General features: G+C 38.1%; 2 protein-coding genes across 2 annotated transcripts in view; one reads left to right on the top strand and one right to left on the bottom strand.

Annotated features, from left to right (window-relative positions):
- Positions 1-1,365: 1,365 nt before the first annotated feature.
- Positions 1,366-5,235, top strand: sumo3a (small ubiquitin like modifier 3a). Its single transcript, XM_051707454.1, has 4 exons — positions 1,366-1,504; positions 2,474-2,602; positions 4,049-4,120; positions 4,339-5,235. The coding sequence occupies exons 1-4, from the start codon at positions 1,484-1,486 to the stop codon at positions 4,399-4,401; spliced, it is 285 nt and encodes a 94-aa protein (XP_051563414.1). The 5' UTR covers positions 1,366-1,483; the 3' UTR covers positions 4,402-5,235.
- Positions 5,236-5,429: 194 nt separating this feature from the next.
- The window catches only part of abcc6a (ATP-binding cassette, sub-family C (CFTR/MRP), member 6a), a 30,372-nt gene continuing 19,611 nt past the window's right edge, over positions 5,430-16,190 (bottom strand). The window contains exons 21-31 of the mRNA XM_051707405.1: positions 15,832-15,949; positions 15,513-15,720; positions 14,559-14,869; positions 14,166-14,365; positions 13,451-13,577; positions 13,022-13,123; positions 12,737-12,883; positions 11,772-11,930; positions 11,377-11,543; positions 10,986-11,180; positions 5,430-6,841 (exon numbers count right to left, since the gene is read on the bottom strand). Coding sequence (XP_051563365.1) covers positions 6,733-6,841; positions 10,986-11,180; positions 11,377-11,543; positions 11,772-11,930; positions 12,737-12,883; positions 13,022-13,123; positions 13,451-13,577; positions 14,166-14,365; positions 14,559-14,869; positions 15,513-15,720; positions 15,832-15,949 — 1,843 coding nt within the window. The 3' untranslated portion in view covers positions 5,430-6,732. The remainder of the gene's footprint in view (positions 6,842-10,985; positions 11,181-11,376; positions 11,544-11,771; positions 11,931-12,736; positions 12,884-13,021; positions 13,124-13,450; positions 13,578-14,165; positions 14,366-14,558; positions 14,870-15,512; positions 15,721-15,831; positions 15,950-16,190) is intronic.

The raw sequence follows: 16,190 nt of genomic DNA, 5'->3' as shown, positions 1-16,190 counted from the left end.
CATATATTGGCAGCAACAGCAACTTTACTACTTTTCTGACTCTCACTCCTTCATGCTTCAACACAACATATCCATTATGCCCGCAGAGATGTTATACTAGTTGTAACCAGGGCTGAATTATGGATCAAGCCAGTGGGGCTAGTGGCAAAACCTCAGGCCACATAGTCCAAGATTACCAAAGGAAGTGGGGCCCTCGGCACCTACAAGCTAAAGACTAGGACCCTTAGACCTCTGGCCACATACTTTGTGATTCGAATACTATTCACATTTTGTAACTATTAAAGGAATATTCCAGGTTCAATACAAGTAAAGCTCAATCGACAGCATTTGTGGCATAATGTTGATTACTACAAAAAATAATTTCTACTCATCCCTCCTTTTCTTTAAAAAAAGCAAAAATCTGTGTTACAGTGTGACATTTACAATGGAAGTGAATGGGGACAGTCCGTAAACATTAAAAAACTCAGTTTCAAAAGTATAGCCACAAGACGTAAATAATATGCATGTCAACATGATTTTAGTGTGATAAACTCGCTTACTGACCTTTTCTGTGTAAAGTTATATCCAATTTTACAACTTCGTTGCCACGACAATGTAATGTCAACAAACCCTAAAATGACTGTAAAAATGATGATTTTAACTACTTTCCAGCTCAAATAATACATGAGATTTAACAGAAAAATTAATGTAAGTGCTTTTATAAAATTATTATCTTCAAATTTCTGCCTTCAAACCCTTCCAAATTGGCCCCATTCACTTCCATTGTAAGTGCCTCACTGTAACCTCGAAATTTTACTTTTTCAAGAAAAAGAGACGAGTCGAAATTATTTTTGTGGTAATCAACATTATACCACAAATGCTGTCGATTAAGCTTAACTTGTATTGAGCCTGGAATATTCCTTTAAAGCAAAAATCAGTCTTCCCATGGTAAAGATTTCTAGGCTGCTATTTTTAGTCATATAACTTTAGCAAAATGATTTTAGCCAAATTGCATTGGTCGCTAAACATAGGATATGGGGTCTCGACCATCTACTTTCAAACTATTTTTACCCGAATAATTGCATGTCTATTTTTAACAGGTGGCAGTAATAATTGGGGTGGGAAGCCTGACAATGTTCGATCCATGATGAAAGCATAACACGTGTAAACATAATATACTGACCACCACTGTGTTCAAATGAGAAAATGTATGGCCTAATCCCATAGTGGTAAAACAATAACCATTTTAAAGAAAATCGAGTGGTTCAACGACTCTGCCATTACCTGGGCGGTGTGTAAACAGGGCAGGAAAAAAAATCGCAGTGAGTTTTGCGCGCTCTCGTGAATGAGAGGACTATCACGTGACCCGGAACATCCAATCATTAAATAAGTAGGTAAAGGAAAGCGCGTCTCAGTCGACAGCTGTGTTGCTCTACTACAGTGTGAAGAGCGCATGTTGTGTTAACTATATCGCCATAATACAGACCAATAGACACCTGCAAAAATGTCCGAAGACAAACCCAAGGTAAGCATCCGATTTGTAATTTTACTGTACCTTTAAAGCGTGGCGTAAAACGAGCTGCGTGCAGCTGAGTTCCAGTTTCATTTTTGTGCAACCTTGTTTTGATAGATTGCGCATTTATGCGGGAGAAAAGGCGGTCGGAACGCAATCATTGTCTCCTTTTCCTTTAAACGCCATCCGTTTTCATTTCTGAGGTTTATGCTTTCATCAGCGAATGTTTTATTAGGCGCATCGAGTAGATGTTCATTTAAAGTGCGCCATTGTGTTGTAAGTACCGCGCATTTTTTCTCTCCCGGTGTAATTCAGCGTTTGCGGCTTTTTCTTTGTGAGAGCGGAGTGGCGCTGACCGGCCACGTTACGCCAACGGCGTAAGGAAGTGCCGCAAAAACAGCGGAACGGAATATGAAAGAGCTCCGTAGTACACAATGATCATCCTCCATTTGGGAGATAAATACGACAGATTAAATGTTTTTTTTCTTACATGAACGCGGTCACCCAAAAATTTCATTTCATTCATTTGAGTTCTGGATATTGAGCTCCGAGTTGCATCTCCCAGCGCCAGATGCTTAAAAATGGCGCACAAGCTGCAACAATGTTTGATAAGGCGGCTAATTTTCAGTACAAGTGGACAGGCGAACCTTCCTTTTGTGTGTGTGTGTGTGTGTGTGTGGAGTACACATCTCGTTATATTCACTGCACATATGGATGACCTTGTGTCCAGGATGGGCTGAAAATAGAAAGTTCCTTTTTTAAAAGAAAGTTTTAGCATTCACTAGGCCTTGTTTTTCAGTATTTGTAATTCTTAGTAATTGCTATTCAGAATTTCCACACACACACAAAATGCCTCCCACCCCATTCTACAGGAAGTTGCTTTATCTAAAATGAAAGTAAAATTTAATATGCATGAAATAAATTGTTAAACATTTTGATCTTTCCAGCATTCTCATACATACAATGAATTTATGATTTCAGGAGGGAGTAAAAACTGAGAACGACCACATTAATCTGAAAGTGGCTGGCCAGGATGGCTCAGTGGTCCAGTTCAAAATTAAAAGGCATACGCCGCTCAGTAAATTAATGAAAGCGTACTGTGAGAGACAGGTAAGGCTCTTTCAGGTGTCTGTACTAGATTATTAGTCTCCCATGTATGTGGTAAGAACACTACTTAGGACTGCTGTGTAGGCGTCCATCTAGATCAGACCCATTACATTCAGTCATATCACAAAATAATATACAAAAACTTCAAGCTCACTACAAGCAGAAACATTTTGATTAAGTGTATTGTTATAAGTGATATGTCTTGAGTATAAAGCAGGGTCAGATATTTAGAGGGGCTTGGGGCAAATATTCCCTTAAAATTCAAAATGTGGGGGCAAAAAAAAAAAGCCCTCATAACAAATTCTTCTGTTTGTTATTTGCAATATTTATAGTCCTAGTTATACATATTTAGGCATAAAATATGAATAGATGTTGATGTATTAGTTCTTAATCTTGAGAATCTGTAGTAATAAATGGATGTATTTAACATAAACAGATGAGACATGATTTGTTTTACATTATTAAAGAAAATATGCCCTCATAAAGGTAAAAAACCTGAAAATGAAAACCAAGGGGCAAATATTGCCCCTTAATGAAAAAATATTATAATTCCTGACTCTGGATTTTTACCTCTTAAGTTGTTTGAGATATATATATATATACATACACACACACCTTTCAGCCACAACATTAAAACAACCTGCATTTCAGAATAGCATTCTGAGATTATATTCTTCTCACCACACTTGTATAGAGTGGTTATCTGAGTTACCGTAGACTTTGTCTGTTCAAACCAGTCTGGCATTCTCTGTTGACCTCTCTCATCAACAAGGCATTTCCGTCCACAGAACTGACCCTCACTGGGTGTTTTTTCTTTTTTTTTTTTTTTTGGCACTATTCGGAGTAAATTCTTGAGAATGTTGTGCATGAAAATCCCAGGAGATCAGCAGTTACAGAAATACTCAAAGCAGCCCATCTGGCACCAACAATCATCCATGCGATTTTCTAATCAGCCAATTGTGTTGCAGCGGTGCATAATATCATGCAGATACGTGTCAGATGGGCTGGTTTGAGTATTTCTTTAAGTGCTGATCTCCTGGGATTTTCACACACAACAGTCTCTAGAATTTTCTCAGAATGGTACCAAAAACAAAAAACTTCCAGTGGACGGAAATGCCTTGTTGGTGAGAGAAGTCAACAGAGAATGGCCAGACTGGTTCGAATTGACAAAGTCTATGGTAACTCAGATAACCGCTCTGTACAATTGTGGTGAGAAGAATATAATCTCAGATTGCTATTCTGAGATGTGGGTTGGTGCTGTTTTGGCGGCATGAGGGGGACCTACACAATATTAGGCAGGTGGTTTTAACATTGTGGCTGATCGGTGTATATCTTGATCCATCTCTGTGAATTCAGAAGATTATCCATCCTCTTCAGCCTTAACGCAAGTAGTACTTTTTTTTTTTTTTTTTTTTGTTCTTTTTTGTTCTTTTTTCTTTTCTTTTTTAGGGTTTGTCAATAAGACAGATTAGATTTAGGTTTGATGGGCAGCCAATAAATGAGACGGACACACCTGCGCAGGTAAGTCACTATAAAATCCCTGATCATTTTCTTTTGATTTCAGACTTTATAAAGCTTTACTAATCCCAGGTGAGAATGCATTTTATGTGTAAATTGAAGATTGGATGATAAATGTTGCCATCTATAAATTGACAATCTAGCACTGGAATTAAATTGAAATTAAACGTGTAGACTGTACCTAATTGTTATTGAAATAGTTTTCTCATTGTATTTGATAGTTGGAGATGGAGGACGAGGACACAATTGATGTATTTCAGCAACAAACTGGCGGCTCCTGCTAAAACCCCAAAACACATGGACCCCACACTTATCTATTTTATCCCACATGATGTTTTCAATTTAAATTAATTGTTTTCATTCACATTATTTCCTCTCTCTCTCTCTCTGTCTCTCCTTTGTTGTCTCTAGCTTTCCTAGAGTGGGCATCAAAATGTGTTTCCGGTAATCATTATTTATACACATTGGTTAGACAGCTACTGTGGTGTGCAAACAAACTCAACATGGCTGCCAGAGGGCGTAGATGTTCAAATTGTCCTGTTAGCCAGCTGGGTTGTTAAGCATATTTGCAGTACAAGCCCTAAATGGAGCAATTGACTCCCATAGTTTATTCGCCCAATAAAATGTGGGGAAGCTTAGTTTGTTTTTGTTTTTTTCACCCCTAATTCTAAAGAGCTTTAAGTAGGTCTGTTTCAGCTCAGATTCGATTTGCCTGTGTGTTGTAGAAATATGTTCAACCAGTGTTGTATTCATCTGCCTTTTTTGTTTGCTTTTTTTAATGGGGCTGCTTCTAATATGAGCTCACCACAAGAGCGGGACTATGGACTGTTGTGATGGTAAATTAAAAGTGAAGAGACTTGCTACAAGACATAATTTGCTGAGAAACCTTCTGGACCAAATCCTAAATATGGTAGTCTGATATGGGCAGGATTAAACCAGCTGCTTCTAAGTTTATACTTTTAAATGTCTGTAGAAATATATCCATTTAACGTTCCCATTTCTTCTTAGATCTTGGTTGAGGAGGTTGGAATGTCCTAAAAAGACCAATACCCAAACCCCCACTCCCAACCACCACCCTTTTTTTCTTTTTTTTCTTTTTTTTTTTTTTTAATCCCAAATCTACAACCAGATCTTGAAGCTACACAAAAGGAAATCAATTCAGGCTTTGTTGCAGAGATATATTCATTATCACTCGCGTCTAATCTCTTTTAACAGTGCCAGCCCTACCAGTGTAATAAATATGGCTGAAATGGAGAGCGGGTTTTAAGGGTTGACTCAAAGATTTCCAGATGTTGGCATCTTTCTGTACTGATTTGTAAAAAAAAAAAAAAAAAAAAAAAAATCAATTGTTGTCCTTTACTACTGTAAACAATAAATATAGTTTGGTACTCATTCCTTGCTAAAGCGTCATGTCCAAAAAGCCTGTTTACTGTAGAAAAGCTTATAGAAGCTCAATGATGCATCCTTTAGCAAGATGTCAAAAATTCTTTATTTACATGTATAAACAAACAAAACATGAGATAAAGTCTCAAAGATTAAATATAAAATGTATAAATAAAATTGGAGCGTCACAAAGGCACTTGAAAGTACATGTCATGTATAAGACGAGATGCAGTGTCTTATGTCCAGTTTTAAGATTAATGTATATTTCTAAAAATCTACAGTAACAGTTACAAAGAACAAGAAATTGCATAACATTGGGATTTCTCAAACCGAAGTGCAACTGCTTAATAAAATCCCCTTTACTTCAGAAATGCGGTAAACAATTTTGTGAGATATTAAAACTGCAACTTTTTTTTTTATCATACAGCAGTTAATGATGTAAGTAGTTACATTATTCCATTTTTATTGTGTACATATTGCATGTTCATTCATCTAGCCGTTATTGCCCATTTTATATGATTACATTGTTCGTTTCAGCCAAACACTACGACCTGCTTGTGCGACCATACTTTTATTTCGTTTTTCTCCCTTAAAGCTCTCGTAAAAGCTTTAATTGGTGTCTGTGGAAGTCTGGTATTTTTCAGGGAATTTCAGGTCAAGTATATGTAAACATATGTGTCCTCTTTTATGATTCTTCACGAGAACAATATGGAACTATTAGAGCTTATATCATTGTCTTAATTGATTTGTTCTAAAGTTACCTACAACAAATGTTGCATGTAAGCTATATTCACATTCTTTTATGTTCTTTCACCATGGGTGCTCTGCATAGGTGGAAAATACACTTTTCTTTCATTTCAATCGTAATAGTTACAAGTTACAAGCAACCATCTTTAATTTCTGACTGAAGAGTCTTAAATCTGAGCAGGAATGGAAATATCTTTCCTTGTATTCTGTAGAGCTGCATTGAGTTACTATGCCCATGGACAAGGCGGTAAACCTGAGTAGACGGTTACATCTTAGCTTTAGTAAAGATTTATCAATCTAACCACTTTTATTTGTAGAAAATTGGAATTCAAGTCTCCGGTCTTTTTCCCTTATGAAACCACTGTGTAATTCTGGTTCCTCTCTGCGTTCTGCATGGATTACAGAGCGGCTGCAGGTTCTTTGCTTTCACCACAAGGGGGCGCAAGAAGACAGTTGGTGTCTGATGTCAGCGTCTGTACAAAAGGTCACAAGATCCCAGCTTCTCTGCACATGTAGTAAAACTGGCCTCTCTTCGCAATCAAGTTAGTGGGAGAATCCATCTCCACGATATGTCCCTTATCCATAACAATAACCCTGAGTAAAAAAGAAAAAGATTGCAAGTTCACATCGTTTATCCAAACCTGTGTGAGTAATATCAGAGACTATTTATCAGATAAAAGCCACTTCTATTAAAACAAATGGGAGAAATTGGAACGCCCAGCGGTCAACGGAAGTAGAAAAGAAGTCCCACCTTTCAGACATAGCCTGTCAATTAACTTAGAACGCGCATGCGCATTAGCTAGACAAGGCAGGAAAATTTTGTTTTTTTTTTTTTTAAATCTGAGGCAAATAAACACAGTTTATGATTTCAGTGTTGTCAGATTTACTGCTTATTTTAAATATGTTCTTTAATCGTAATCCTGACCAACCGTTTTGAAATTTCGGTCTTTCCCCATTCAAGTAGATAAGAGCTGCTCTTGTAGATATTTTACATTGAAAAGTAGCTGCCCGAGACCGTTCCAAAGATGGCCGCCAGTGGACTGACTTGCTAGAAAGACTTTGGTAACATGCAATATGCATTCCTGTCGTTCTTCTAAGCAGCGGTTCTCAAACTGTGGTGCAACTTTGTTTAATGACGGGAAATGTATCTCGTTATAAATGTATCTTTTTAACATTACTACTACTGTACATTTCAGATTGTATTAGATTTGCACTACCCATGTATGTGTGTGTCTGTACGTATGTGTATAATTATTTTTTATTATCTATGTCTTGCTGCTGTTTTTGTATTGTTGTACACTGGAAGCTCCTGTCACCAAGACAAATTCCTTGTATGTGTAAGCATACTTGGCAATAAAGCTCATTCTGATTCTGATTCTATGTCACACAACTTACTATTTTATTGACAAATAACTTTAAACGCTCTGGTCGCTCACTCTGACACCGAACGCGACCTTGCGCAAAAAGACGCAGCACTACAAATAGAGAAGAACGCATGTTTCTCCAGACGCAGTTTTAACTGTCAAGTTCTTTTAAACTTGACTCCGCGGCTAAAAGATACTGCACTTCTGTGCGAGACTCTTAAAAAAAAAAAAAAAAAAAATAGTAAGACATGATGCAACAGCTTCAAAGAAATCCGTTTATCCACCTTTTTCCTACATCCCATGATGCTTAGCAAGATATTTGGGGGTTACTTCCGTTGTCAAGTTAACACAGTTGTTGTTGCGGTGTACGGCCTTTCATTCTTTTGTTGTGGTGTTGGGATTTTGAGGAGAGCGTGTATGATTTCGTATGGAAACACTGGTGGCCAAAAGTTTGGAATAATGTACAGATTTTGCTGTTTCGAAAGGAAATTGGTACTTTAATTCAACAAAGTGGCATTAAACTGATCACAAAGTATAGTCAGGACATTACTGATGTAAAAAACAGCACAATCACTATTTGAAAAAAGTAATTTTTGATCAAATCTAGGCAGGCCCCATTTCCGGCAGCCATCACTCCAACACCTTATCCTTGAGTAATCATGCTAAATTGCTATTTTGGTACTAGAAAATTACTTGCCATTATATCAAACACAGTTGAAAGCTATTTGGTTCATTAAATGAAGCTTAACATTGTCTTTGTGTTTGTTTTTTAGTTGCCACAGTATGCAATAGACTATCATGTCTTAAGGTCAATATTAGGTCAAAAATGGCAAAAAAGAAACAGCTTTCTCTAGAAACTCGTCAGTCAATCATTGTTTTGAGGAATGAAGGCTATACAATGCTTGAAATTGCAAAAAAAAAAAACGGAAGATTTCATACAAAGATGTACACTACAGTCTTTAAAGACAAAAGGACAACTGGCTCTAACAAGGACAGAAAGAGATGTGGAAGGCCAGATGTACAACTAAACAAGAGGATAAGTACACCAGAGTCTCTAGTTTAGATGTCTCACATGTCCTCAGCTGACAGCTTCATTGAATTCTACCCGCTCAACACCAGTTTCATGTACAACAGTAAAGAGAAGACTCAGGGGTGCAGGCTTTATGGGAAGAATTGCAAAGAAAGAGCCGAAAAGGTTAGGGTGGGCAAAGAAACACAGACATTGGACAACAGATAATTGGAAAAGAGTGTTATGGATCTTAACCCCATTGAGCTTTTGGGGGATCAGCTAGACTGTAAGGTGCGTGAGAAGTGCCCGACAAGACAGCCACATCTATGGCAAGTGCTACAGGAAGTGTGGGGTGAAATGTCACCTGAGTATCTGGACAAACTGACAGCTAGAATGCCAAGGATCTGCAAAGCTGTCATTGCTGCACGTGGAGAATTTTTTGATGAGAACTCTTTGAAGTAGTTTAAGAAGTTCAGAATTTATTTTTTTCAAATTGTAATAGTAATTTTTCATGCTATTAATGTCCTGACTATACATTGTGATCAGTTGAATGCCACTTTGGTTAATAAAAGTACCAAAATCTGTACATTATTCCAAACTTTTGGCTGCCAGTGTACATCAATCTCTATATCAGTGTGTTACTGAACGATAATAAATTGCAAACAAGTTACAAAGACAAAGAAAGCACGAACAAAACCGGCTTACTGTTTCTCCCAGATGCAGTTGAGATTTAATCTAAGCACAAACGCAAAATTTCGAGCAAAATTATTGGTTGTTTTAGTGGATAACCTGTGTTAGCTCAGCTTCAGATGTGTGTGCTTGTCATCTTGTCGCCCTGCATGTCCAAATCAGACAGACACACTGAGGAAGAGCCGTGAAGTTCTCATAATTGGGTATGTAATCGCTTTTTCAAGTTTTCCAATCGGACAGTTATTTCCTTTTAAATCCACACGTTAGTTTAAACTTTTGTTTGGAGGGTGATTGACTGGTGAGTGGTGGTGCTTCGCTGCTGTCCGGGACGCATCCGGATGCCGATTTAAACCTCAAATGCGATGTGTTTTTGACTACCTTTCTATGTGTTTTTTGTGATCCAATCACAAAACATTTTGCACCCTGTTTACAACTATATTTACCGTGACCTTTGCGATCGGATCATCCGAAATGCGTCTTATTACCAGCTGTAAACAGGGTCTTAAAATTACTGCAGCCAGAGCTAGGGAATGCTGTAGAACAAATTCTGGTGGAAGTCCCACCCACATTCGTTTCCCCAGTAAGACCCCCAGGAAAAAGGTGGATAGTGCGTGTTTACATAGGAAAATGGTGGAAAAACAGCGCGAACGGACGCAAAAACGCATTCGGTGTGAAGCTTCAATTTTTCGATCCATTAATCTTGCGATTAAAACACTTATATCATCAAATAGCTGTGCCTATTTATACATTTACTATCCTTTAAAGCCTAAGAAGTTGACTAACAGTCAGATTTAAAACGCTGAATGAAAAAAGGACGGACTTTTCAAGTGTAACCTAAGTGGCATGGGTACAAATATAGTTGATAGTCGTGCATCAATTTAACTTGTTTAACAACACAAGTAAATTATTTTTGCCAATGTTGTTGTGATTATGTCATACATTCAGGTCACAGGACACTGTCCACGTTCCCATATGAAATATGTCTAGAAATGTATGCTACATACATGCATACCTAAAGAATGTACTGTATTAATGGTTAAGAAGCAAGTTCTTTATTAAACGGTACATACTCTAAAAGTACAGGAATTTGGACGCAGGTTAAACTAAAGGCGGGACTCGGTTTTACCAAATTGTGTGCCACATGAGACGAAGGTTATCTAATAAGAGAAGGTAAGCAACTTCAATCACTATTTGTTTTACAAGTGTTCTTATTTACAGTATTAAAAGTATTTGTATGTGCAAATTGATTTTAGTTACTACAGTAACAAAAATGTAAGTATGCCTGCATATTTAGGTGAGACAGGGTGATGGGGTCACTGACAATAGTCTAAAAAAAACTTTCCGTTATAGCACACGTACATCACCCAGACGCCTATTTCATGTGTGTGATTACATCTGGAAGACGAAAATTTATTATTTTTAGGTTGTTTGCTCATCTGCAATACGTCTATAAGATGTTTCCTCTCTGATGTCTATAAGACATTCAGCATGTCTTTGAGATGTTTATGATTGAACATTTTTGTAAATCTGATCTTTTTAAGATGTTTACCAGATGTTAATTAAATTGTGATGCATTCCAGATTAAAAAAAAAAAATCTAAAACCGATATCTCCGAGATTTACATGTGCTATCTGGTTTGGGAACCACTGTTTTATGGTTTTTAATCATGACATACTTCGTGTAGTCCATAATGGTATTGAGGCGGTGTGCTATGGTAAGAACAGCACAATCCTCGAACTGGCTGCGGATGGTAGACTGGATCAGGGTGTCTGTCTCCAGGTCCAACGCAGCTGTTGCCTCATCCAGCACCAAAAGTTTTGTCTTTCGGAGAAGAGCTCTTGCTAGGCATACCAACTGTCTCTGACCGAGACTGTAGGATTAAAGGAGAACACCACACTAAGTCACCATTCTAGAGATACATATATCTAAATATCTAAAACCAAAATTACATATTTTTTGTAATTGACAAGTTGGTCCTTTGACCATTCTGCTTGATTAATCTAGTGACTCAGGTATTTGATGATTAAAATGCGATGGTTGCAACTCGAAAGCTTGGATGCTCATACCTGAGGTTTTCTCCTCCCTCTGAGCACTCATGATTGAGTTTATCTGGAAGTTTAGACACAAAGTTTTTGAGGTGAGCCAGTTCCAGGGCATTCCACACCTCCTCATCAGAGTAGTCATCAAATGGATCAAGGTTCATTCGGAGAGATCCAGAGAACAGCACTGGATCCTGTGAGAATATTAAAATTGCTAAATACGTTAGTGAGGAATGGATAGATCCATAATTAATTGAAATACTGCCACAATAAGAAAATAAGAAGCAACTATTGAGTCATTTGTGTTCCGCTGAGTGGACTTAAGAGCAGAGTTTGATGGTGAGTCACTAAAAGGAGAAAAATGAAATATTTTGAGGGGGAAGAAGTGACCAAGAGTAATGGTAGGACTCAGTTCTACCTACCTGTGGAATGATGGTGATCCGGGATCTTAGATCGTGAAGCCCGATTTCTGCGATATTGATTCCATCAATGTAGATCTCTCCTTTTGCTGCTTCCAAGATCCGGAAAATTCCAAGAGCCAAAGACGACTTTCCAGCACCAGTTCTTCCCACAATACCAATCTGTAAGTATAAAAGGAACCAAGGAGTGAGTGTTTTTTTGTTTTGTTTTTTAACATTGCTTAACCTCCAGACAAATAAATTACTGAAGGTATGATCAGTTACACTTTCCATCACCACAATCCCACAAAATGTTTGATAAGTATAATTACCGTAATGTGCTTTTCACCTTTACATCCTATTTACATCATTTCATAGTTAAATATTTCTTCATCTCTGTCCTCTTTTCAGTTGAAAGGAATATTTCACCCAATTACAAAATTACAAGTGTCATAATTTACTCACCCTCATGCTGTTCCAATGCATGAGTTTCTTTATTCCATGAATAAAATAAGATATTATGTAGAGTGTCCAAGCTGCTCTTTTCCATACATTTGTGTGATGAGCATACTGAATTTTAATTGAATTATAAAAAACGTCCCCTCTTCTGCAGCTCTCAGAGCTATGGTGGAGAAGATTTTAAATGAATAACAACTTCAGTTTGAGCTTCATTCTTCACATAAAGGTACCATGTGTCTTCAAAAGAATTAGAATATAGTGCACAAGTCATTTATGGTGCTTTTTTCCATATATATGCAATAAGGCTGCAGGTTTTATATCTATAAAACATCTTCTTGTGTTCCAAAGAAGAAAGTCATAGGGGTTAATAATGACATGACAGTGAGTAAATGATGACAGAAGTTACATTTTTGTGTGAATTATCCCTTTAAATGCCACATGGTACAGATTGTTTTAAAAGAGGAGAAAATAAATGTAGAGTAGTTTATTTTATTAGTATTAGTTTATTTTAACAAACTCTCTGCTTGTACCTTCTCTCGCTCTTGGATTCGAACAGAGATGCCTTTCAAGGCCAACTCCAGGCCTTTGCGGTATTGAAGACCATAATCACGAAACTCTATGGTCCCTGTTTGAGGCCAAGATGGTGGCAAAGAACTTCCTTCTATGGTCCAAGCTGCCTGTAAATAATGTCATTCAAAGTGAAAAAACTGTGGACCGACAATGAAAAATATGGTACTTAACAAATGGTGACCTAACAAATTAGTCTCTCTGGTTTTATTCTTCTGCAATGTATACATGTGCACAGCCACACTAACCTCTTTCGGAGTGTCGGCGTACTCTTTCACTCTCTCAACTGACACAATGTTGTTCTCTACATCTGTCCATGACCTTACAATCCAGCTCAGGAATCCTGTCACCTGAGAGACAGTAAATGCATTTCAGGAGTTTAAAATAAAAGGATCACATTGGACGATATGTTTTTCTTGGTCCTTGTGTAACAGCTGAACTACGATTATTGGCTGTATTTTCATGTCTGCATTATAATTTGAAAAAGGCTGACCACAAATGAAAAAATACTCTACAGCAGCTCTTGTGCAAGAGTGAAAGTCTATTTTGAAGTTGAGGTTTGAGGGTGAACATTGCAAGAGAGAAGCTGCCACATGCAATCTCTTTAATAGTAGCTTTCATAATATTTGTGTTTGTAATGTTGGATTCTGCACTGAAATATTTGTAATGGTTCCCACCTGAAGTGAATGTGACACGGCCAGACCAACCATCCCAGGACTCAGGGTTCCTTTTGCCATCACAGAAAGAATCGAAGCAGCAAGAACAATGCCATTACCCAGAAACTCTAGATTTACACCCAGCCACCTGCACCGAAAGACATAACAGAATGAGGTTAAATGTCAGCACAATACCAATACATCAAAATGTACTTCACTGTATGCTCACAACAGTACATAGTAAAGTTCTTTGTAAGGGGGCATTCAATCAGGATGCGGTCTATGTACACATGCATCAGATGGACCTCTTTGGCCATTCCATTGTACTCCATCTACCTATTTTTAAATGCAAGAATGCATCCTGTTTGAACGCCTTCTAAAGACTTGGTCATATCACCCCAAGAAGGCTTGGGTGAATGAGAAGCGAGTGTGAAACCTGCATGTGCTATGTAAGAAGAACCATCCCACTCAGAGGTCACTGCCAAACCAAAATGCTTGCTATTGGTCAATGCTGATGAAGTTCACCTAACTTGAACCCTATGTGAAATTCCTGTAGGGAAATTTCTTCGCCACCGGAAGTCCATCATGCAAAACTCCTGATCACACGGATTCCAATTGAGATGACTATTTCGCCCGTGAATGGGACCAAACATTTAGTCTGAGCTAGATTAACATTATTTTTGTAATTGTTGAACTGAGCTGGGGAATGCTAGTACCTCTAAAGATTGTGCCTCACCTTGTCGCTACAAAACGGGGGAAGTAAGCAGTTTGGTTCTGATCCACCTTGTGATTGGCGCCCATGATGAAGCGTGACTGTTCATTGAATGCCCGGATGACACTGGCACCCTGCACAGTCTCGTTTAAGTGTGTGTAGATGGGAGAGCGACTCACTGACTCCAACCTCCGCAGCTGGCAGGATGTGGCCACATAGAAACTCTTCAAGGGTGAAAAAAGCGAGAGAGAGATTACAGTCAAAACCCAGTCAGGACTTTTGATGATTTCCAACACTCCTGGTGGATTCAGGTGTTGTTGGTGTCAGCAGGTGGGTAGAATCTTCTAGAATGCCAGCATTTGCGGTTAGCAAATTAACCTAATTTCCTTAACCCCATAAATGCAGATTCAGTCGTACCTGTATAAAAGCATAGAGGAATGCCATAGGGAGGATGATAACAGCAGCAAATGGTGTGGCCATCAGCACGATGATACAGACTTCCATTAGTTTAAAGAAGTAACTCAGCATCATTTTTAGCCCATCTGGGATCATATTGTCTATGGCATCTATCTCTTTAGCAAAACGATTGAGGAGGTTGCCGCTAGGGGTGGACTCAAAGAAAGACATGGGGGAGTGAAGTACATTATTTAGAAGCTCCAGGTGAAGGTGACGGGAGGCAATGATGCACCCCAAGGAGATGGCCACAGTAGTACCAAATATGGCGATTCCTAAAATGCAAAAAAAAAAAAAAAAGTGTCATGAAGAAAAGTTACATTTAGGAATAACAGCAACTTTGTGAACAAATATGTAAACATGAATCAAAACTGTAACTGTTGGAGGAAAACACAAGGGCTGTGTCTCAAATTGCATACTTTTGCACTACTCTATGCCATTTTGTATTGTAAGAAGTGTGAGTAGTGTGTTCACAGTGAAAAATGCTACGAGATGAAGAGTACAACTAGTACCCAAATGATTCCTTGAACCAAATATTTTGGACAGTCACGGCTTGCCCTACATAATGGAAGGGGCAGGGTTATCTGGCCACAATGCTGGCCTGACAAAACAATTGTAATTAATGGTGAATATGGCAACAACTGAAACTTCTGGGAAGACAGCACCTTGCTAATGTAAAATGAATGCTTTACTATCACCCCCTGTTGTGAGTGTTATTTGAGATATCTGTGTTGGATTGAGGATAGCGGCAACATATTGCGTGCATTTGAAACGTCACTTCCGTCAGCAGAAAAATGCTGAGTGCTTCCGTGTAGCAAAACTACACTTTAAAAATTCAATCAATAGATTGCTGAATGCATAGTGTAAGTGCACAGTGTATAATGCATCATTTGAGGCATAGCTTTAGATTCTACTGACCTTGAGCAAAACCAAGAGCTCCATAAACTCCCAGTTTCAAATCCGTGTTTAACTGAGTGCCATTGATGATAGGCTGATCAGCCCACAAGCTTAACCAGTAATTATAAGCCAGAGACGCAGCTTGTTGGAAGGCATAAAGGAATACAATGGAAACAATCAAAGGCAAACCAATGGTGCGGAAGTATTCAATGTACATCTCAAGTTTGACCTATATAGACAGTGAAAATGGAGACAAAGTCAAAAAGTCATACATCTGTGGTTAATAAAAATGGGAATTTGTAATGTTTCAAGAGTTAGGTTTTAAAATGAATTATCTTACTCTGCCTATCCGTGCTTTATCAACCTTAGTCAGTTTCCCTAGGTCTTCTGGGATTTGGTCCTCATCAGAATCGGTTAGCGGCTCAACGCTCTGCATTGTAATGCTGTTTGTGTCACCACTGAAAGAGAGGTGAGATAAAATCAATCATGTTGTAATCAGACAATCGTTGTTTCTAGAATTTCAGGTCTGTAATCTTTACAGCTAACAGTGAGTCGCATGATGTTTTTGTGTGTGTGTTCTGCCACAAAGTTATGCTGATATGTGTAATTTTTTAGATGTTAAAATTCTCTCTCGTGTTCCAGCTTAATATGCAGGGTCAACTATAAGTTAACCTTGTAGGTTGATTTCACCTAAAGTGT

The sequence above is a fragment of the Myxocyprinus asiaticus genome, chromosome 9, assembly GCF_019703515.2.
Source record: "Myxocyprinus asiaticus isolate MX2 ecotype Aquarium Trade chromosome 9, UBuf_Myxa_2, whole genome shotgun sequence".
Lineage (NCBI taxonomy): Eukaryota > Metazoa > Chordata > Actinopteri > Cypriniformes > Catostomidae > Myxocyprinus > Myxocyprinus asiaticus.
Note: the sequence above shows the minus strand (reverse complement) of the source record. Positions and strands in the feature narration are given on the sequence as shown.

Bases quoted from the DNA above. Each gene is read 5' to 3' on its own strand.
- sumo3a (XM_051707454.1), top strand. From the start codon at position 1,484: ATGTCCGAAGACAAACCCAAG. The intron at 1,505-2,473 runs GTAAGCATCCGA...TTATGATTTCAG, and splicing joins TGTCCGAAGACAAACCCAAG to GAGGGAGTAAAAACTGAGAA. The intron at 4,121-4,338 runs GTAAGTCACTAT...TGTATTTGATAG, and splicing joins AGACGGACACACCTGCGCAG to TTGGAGATGGAGGACGAGGA.